This window comes from Diaphorina citri, unplaced genomic scaffold, assembly GCF_000475195.1.
Source record: "Diaphorina citri unplaced genomic scaffold, Diaci psyllid genome assembly version 1.1 scaffold3859, whole genome shotgun sequence".
Taxonomy (NCBI): Eukaryota; Metazoa; Arthropoda; class Insecta; order Hemiptera; family Psyllidae; genus Diaphorina; species Diaphorina citri.
Genome location: NW_007381259.1, coordinates 9,145 through 15,209, shown reverse-complemented (window position 1 = coordinate 15,209; position 6,065 = coordinate 9,145). Strand labels below are relative to the sequence as shown.

The 6,065-nt window shown below is 40.9% G+C and overlaps 1 protein-coding gene across 2 annotated transcripts in view; it reads left to right on the top strand.

Annotated features, from left to right (window-relative positions):
* Positions 1-6,065, top strand: part of LOC103520630 (ubiquitin carboxyl-terminal hydrolase 1) — a gene marked incomplete at its 5' end in the record, with an annotated part of 12,872 nt that continues 6,807 nt past the window's right edge. The window contains 5 exon segments of one of the 2 annotated variants that reach the window (XM_026831667.1): positions 1-44; positions 573-725; positions 1,394-1,579; positions 2,731-2,843; positions 3,474-5,029. In XM_026831667.1, coding sequence (XP_026687468.1) covers positions 1-44; positions 573-725; positions 1,394-1,579; positions 2,731-2,843; positions 3,474-3,778 — 801 coding nt within the window. 2 annotated transcript variants of the gene reach the window in all.

Sequence of the window (6,065 nt, the reverse complement as noted above, 5' to 3'; positions counted from 1 at the left end):
ATGGGATATGCCAATGAGCGGGATCATGTTAATGACCTATACAGGTAAGCTATAGCTCATTAATGCAGATGAGTGCAGGGGTATGGGATATGCCAATGAGCGGGGTCATGTCAATGACCTATACAGGTAAGTTCTGGCTCATTAATGCAGATGAGTGCAGGGGTATAGGATATGCCAGTGAGCGGGATCATGTCAATGACCTATACAGGTAAGAATATCTGTCCCCTATAGGCCTGCTCCCACTTATCGTGAGTTTCATCAGATTCCTGGTTTTCCCTAACCCATTCGGACAGGGATTTTTTTAAGAAAACTCTAACTGTCAAGGTCTTATCGTCCCGAAATTGAAGAGAGAAAAATACAGGATAGGAGAAAGCCAGCCGTTCCGAGAACGAACATTAAGGATAAAATCCGCCGCGGGCGGGAAGCGAACCAAAAGCTTACCGCTTACAAGGCAGACGCGCAACCAACCAAGCTAGTTAGGCTGGCTCCCTATCTACCTAACCATTAATTTTTCTCTAAACGATTCAGACAGAGAGACAGTATAGCCAATAATTCATTTCATTTTGTTCCAGGAACGCCATTGTGACGGAAGAGATGTTGATCGAGGCCAACAAGTACTGGTGTGAAGCTTGCTTACGATATAATGAGGCGAAGAGATGTTACCGATTTGAAACACTGCCTCGTCTACTTACGTTACACTTGAAACGGTTTTCTTCCGGATTCAAGTAAGTCTTCATATCTGTGATATTTCGACAAGTAACATATGTACCTTACATGTATAAGCGGTAGGCGTGGTGCTGTCATAAGGATTTAGTTAACCCTTGTGTAATTGGAGTAAAACCCTGCCCTATGTCACTGCGACCTTATGAGAACTTTTACCTTGCGTCCAAGTGTTTATAATAGTTGCACTCTTTTTTAACAGATTGAACAGTAAATAGTGAGGTCTTATTGTTTCAAAATGGAAGAGAGGAGGACAGGATAGGCAAAAACCAGCCATTCCGAGACGAACCTGATCTGTTCAAGGTGAAGCTCGCCCCAAGCGGAAATCGAACCCGCGACTCAGCACTTACAAAGCAGACGCCCTACCCTCCAAGCTAACTAGGCTAGCTTGGTTTAAATTTAACTCTCCCATTAAGTAATCTGATGGGCTAAAAAGTTCGAAAATAAATGAACCAGTCGGTCCACATAGTCCACAACACTCCAAGCTAATTAGGTTGACTTTCTCCTATCCCATCTTCCTTCTCTTAGACCCACGTCCCACAACCCTCCTAGATAACTAGGCTGGCTTTTAGCTCTTTATCTATCAATTAACAAATTTACCTCCTTTAACCCTTTCAGTTCGGGCGTCTCCAAAGTATCCAACTAAATATGCCTCTTCTCTTAACCCTTTCAGTTCGGGCGTCTCCAAAGTGTCCAACTTCATGCCGACGCCGTTCAAGTTGAAATGTTTCTGCGAGCTCTGTCTGTCCCCCTCATCATCCGAACTTCACTCATACGACCTGTATGCGGTCATTATGCACCTGGGCTCTACCATAGCGTCGGGCCACTATGTATCCTATGTGAGGGCGAGGGATTCGAGGTACATATATGTTTTTTATTTATCCGTCGCTTCGCTCCGGATTTCTGCTAGTAAATCCTTAAGGCATGGCCGTTCATGTCACTCATCCATTTAGTGGTCTTGCTCGGCGTAGCTTAACAAAAATGAACCGGAAAATAGCCTATAACCTTCACGGGAGTGCAAGCAATAAGTTGACAAAGTTTCATAGCAATCGGATGAGCGGTTTGGCCAGGCATAAAGTTCGAACACACAAACAAATATTCATTTTTAGTCCGTCCTTCCTTTATTTTTACAATAGTAATAAAAAGGTATAAGGGACGGACTATTGTATTCGCTTCGGTGTCGTCTATCTGTCTGTCACTCTGTCTGTCCCCATAGAAAGACGGTATATGTTTTTTTTTTTTTTTTTACTAATAACGATTCATGCGCAAGCACATTAACAGGGTTTTTACGCGACCTGGTAAAACTGGAAAAGTCATGGAATCTGAAAATCGGCCAAAAAGTCATGAAAATTAAAAAAAAAAAAAACTGGAAAAGTCATGGAATTTGGCAACCGGTCAAAAAATAAAAACATTCAAATTAAATATCAAGTTTTTCCGAAAAACGGCCTGCGGCGCATTTCCCCCTCATATTCCGTGACGTTCTGCATATTGCATATTTTATTTAAATGAATGGGCAATTTTAACTGACTTTTAAGTACCTCCACCCCCTTATTTTCTGGAAAATTCATGGAAGTTTTCTGGAATAGTCATGGAATTTCATTCCGGGAAAAGAAGCACATTAAAGATGGAGCTGAATCCTCCTTGTCTAATACTTCAGCTGAATAGCTGAAGTTTGTGTCGACTGAGGAGGAAACAGCTCAGGTCTAGGTATGCTATTTCCTTCAGACATTTTCATTTTCGTGGCAGTTTTCTCTTCTTGTGTGATTGACAATGCGCTTCCGACTTCAGGTTTGACGTGTCCAAGAATATTTGTTTTTGTTTAGTATTCTATGAATGGGGGTACATCTCAACAAAAAATAGACAGGACATTCTATTAAAGAAAGTGGAGAAAAAGGAAATTGCTTTTTTTTTTACAAACATTTGTTTTAATTCCATATTTTTCCCCTCCCTCATTTCTTTCTTTGTTATTGTCATTAAGTTGAAAAAAAAAATCTAAATTTTTGATTCTAGTTGTGACTATGTGCAGTGCCCGAAGGATAAGAGACGGGGAGGGGGGAATGGGGGGAGCATGAGCGGGAGTGCGGGCGGCAGTCTGCTCAGCAGCGAGATGGAGAAGTCGAAAAGTAAGTGAAACAAAGGCCCGTCCCACAGTGAATCTATTAACCCTTATTCTTTACTTTACGTCGCGTCAGTTAATCTCGTTAATCTCCGTCAAAAGTTGACTCATTCATAAGGCTGGCACCTCACTCTTCACGCGTAGACGCGCGACTTTGAGTAGCGCGTAGTCGACTGCAAAACTAAACATATGTAAATGATATGGAGTACAGAGAGGGTCTCTATCATTTTTTCAAAGGTTTGGTTTTGCAGCCGACCACGCTTTTCTAAAGTCGTTCATCTAACTCTATGCGTGCAGTGTGAAACCAGCCGAATACTAGTAGTTCAGTGAACTGTAGACCTCACTGGGACTCCTTTTTCGGGCCCAAAATTTAATGAGAAATTTTCCTTCATGTGATGAACGTGGCTGGGTGAAGTTGATGATGATGATGAACAGGTGGGTAGCCTGTCGACGAATGAAGGATAAAAAAACCCCGTCATTAAAGACCTTAGTAGATATACAGTGACGTTAAATGTCTATTAAAAGAAATCTAGAGGATACTCCTGTGCGAGTCAAAGAATGTTCCTTGAAATAATGCGAAAGTGGTTCCAAGGTTTTTTTTTTATCTAATTATTTTCTCCTCTCCTCTCCCCTCCAGGCGGCATTCTCAAGTTCCTGCGCCCGAACAAGTCCATCGAGCCGCCCCCGGAGTCGTTCGCCAAGTTGTCGGCGGCACAGAACTCTGCCCTGGCCGCCACGCGAGTGTGCCGCACCAGTCTGGAGTGTTGCGGTATTCGGATCCGGGACAAGACTGCGGCGGGCCGACCTGCGGAAGAATCGACGTGGTTGGAGTGCGACGATGAGAACGTACGTACGTTAAGTCAGGCTCAGTTCGAGGATATGCTGGCCAAGTCGTCGTCTGCCCAGGGAACCCCTTATTTGCTTTTCTATACTCGGGTGTGATGTGTAAGCCCATACATGTACGTACATTAGACGGGGGAAGATTCGTAGAAGCTTAACCCATCTTTTGGGGCTGTTTGCCCCCACACCGAAGCCTAAAGGTGTGTTCACACATGGTCGACGGCCGTCGATCGATGTGAATCAATGATCGACGTGAATCGATGATCGATTGACAGCCCGTCGACTATGTGTGGAGAGTGTCTAGACACCTTCAGAGTGAGCTTTTTGTGTTCGACGGACGAATCTTTCCTATCGAAGCTAAGCAACATGCTTGGGCAATCTGTCCTTACGAAAGAAGTTAAGCAACTTGCGTGGGGGTAGTGATACAAATAATTTGGTACCAGTGATATTAAGGTTCGAAAATTCGTGCCGTATTTGCTTGTGAACTCCAGTATGACCAATGTGACATTTATGAAGAACTTTTTTTTCAACTAGGGGGTCGTATTTTCCTTTCGAAAACCGAGACAATTACCCCTCTTTTGGTGTGATAGCATACTAAACTATTGGAGATACAAGATGGCGCCTCATCTTGTAGAAGGGAAAGCCTTTTTTAAGAAAAAGAAAATACGACTGTAGGTACACTGACAATTGTGGTTTGGTGGTGGTGGGTAGGTGTGTGTCTCTAGTGATCAGAATATCCTTGGATGTACAGGTTCGTGAGTGTAAGTTGACTTCTGAGTACGCTCAGGACGTTCTCAGAGAATGCTCGAAGATCAACAAAACATTGCAACACGACCCTGTTGCCCGGGCCTTTAATGCCCTTGGAATAGCTTTTTTATAGTTATTGACAGTCATCTGTTTAAAATAGGGAGTTTTTTTCAACCAAAATTAGCGTCCCGTTAACTGAACTCTTTGACGTTAATGACGAAAACTCGTTTCTGCACATGAGCAGATATATATTTTTTCGTCAAATAACGTTAAAGAGTTCAGTTAACGGGACGCTAATTTTAGTTGCAAAAACTCACTTAACGATCATGTTTCGATGGAACATGTGTTCATATGAAATCCAGTTTCAAATTGTTTATTTGCCTTCATTTTAGTTCTTACTTCTATTCTCTTTGGTTTGTTACGGCTAAAATACCTTTTAGTTTGAACATACATATTTTTGCTATTCTCTAGACATTCTTGCAATTTACATATTTGTACATAGAAATCAACATAATTATACATACGAAAATTACATAGTAAATAAATCCTTGTGAATTATATGTACATACATCCAGAAGAATAAAGAAACCATTTACCCATTGACAAGTCCTTTGGTTTTTTTTCTATTATTATTTATTTTGTTCCCACAGTATACATAGCTATTCTCAGACTCAAAATATTTTCGGGAATTGAACCCGAAAAAAATATCACTGAAGAAAAAAAGAAAAAAATGTAACAGGTAATAAAGAAATCAAGGAAAAAGACGAGAAAAATTCAGAAAAAAATTTGCGAGAGGTTTTTTCAAGATTCCCAGACCTGTCTAGCATGAAGGTTCCCACCCGAATGCCCACCCTCGGCACCTAACTTTGGTAGAACAACTTCGAAGCTCAGAAATGGGAGGAGCCAAGTCTGAATAGTAGGGGAAACTTTCTCCTATACTGCCTTCAAGTGGTATCGAATAGAAAGTTCCGAGACATGCGCAGTAGAAATTTCCCCTCGCTTGACTCTTTGTCCTGAACTTTTTGGCTGTGCTGATGGAGTTAGGTGCCGGGGGATGGGAAAAAATACTATAAAAGAAAACAAAATCGCTAGATTGAATGATAGAAATAAATAAATATCTTTTCTTTATTAACATCTCTCCAATAAAATGCATGGAATACATTTGAATAAGTAGCTGAGTGGGACTAGTGTGAATCAGATTTATACGAGTTCACCCAAAAAGGTCCGATAGAAGGCCAGTAGAGATGTGTAAAGATTCATTGAGCTAAAAAAATGAACTACTCTTTTCAGTGAACTAGATCCTCAAGAGTAGTTCTTTCAAAACTTGTAACTCGCTCTTTAGTTCCCTATACAATAAACAATAACCAGCTGTATGCTGTACGAGACCGAGAGTTTTCTGTCTTTTTAGTCCGTCCTTCCTTTATTCTTTCTACATTTGAGTGAGAGAGATGGCGTTTTTCGTCAAAAATGGCAAATCAAAAATGGATTTTCAAATTGTAAAAAAAAAATCGTCAAAAAAAATTTCACGAAAAAACACTCGTACCGGGCCTAAGGCAGATGAAAAACAGAAAAGAAAAAGATAATAATAAAAGATTCAATTTGAATTCTTTTATTATTATCTTTTTCTTTTCTGTTTTTCACC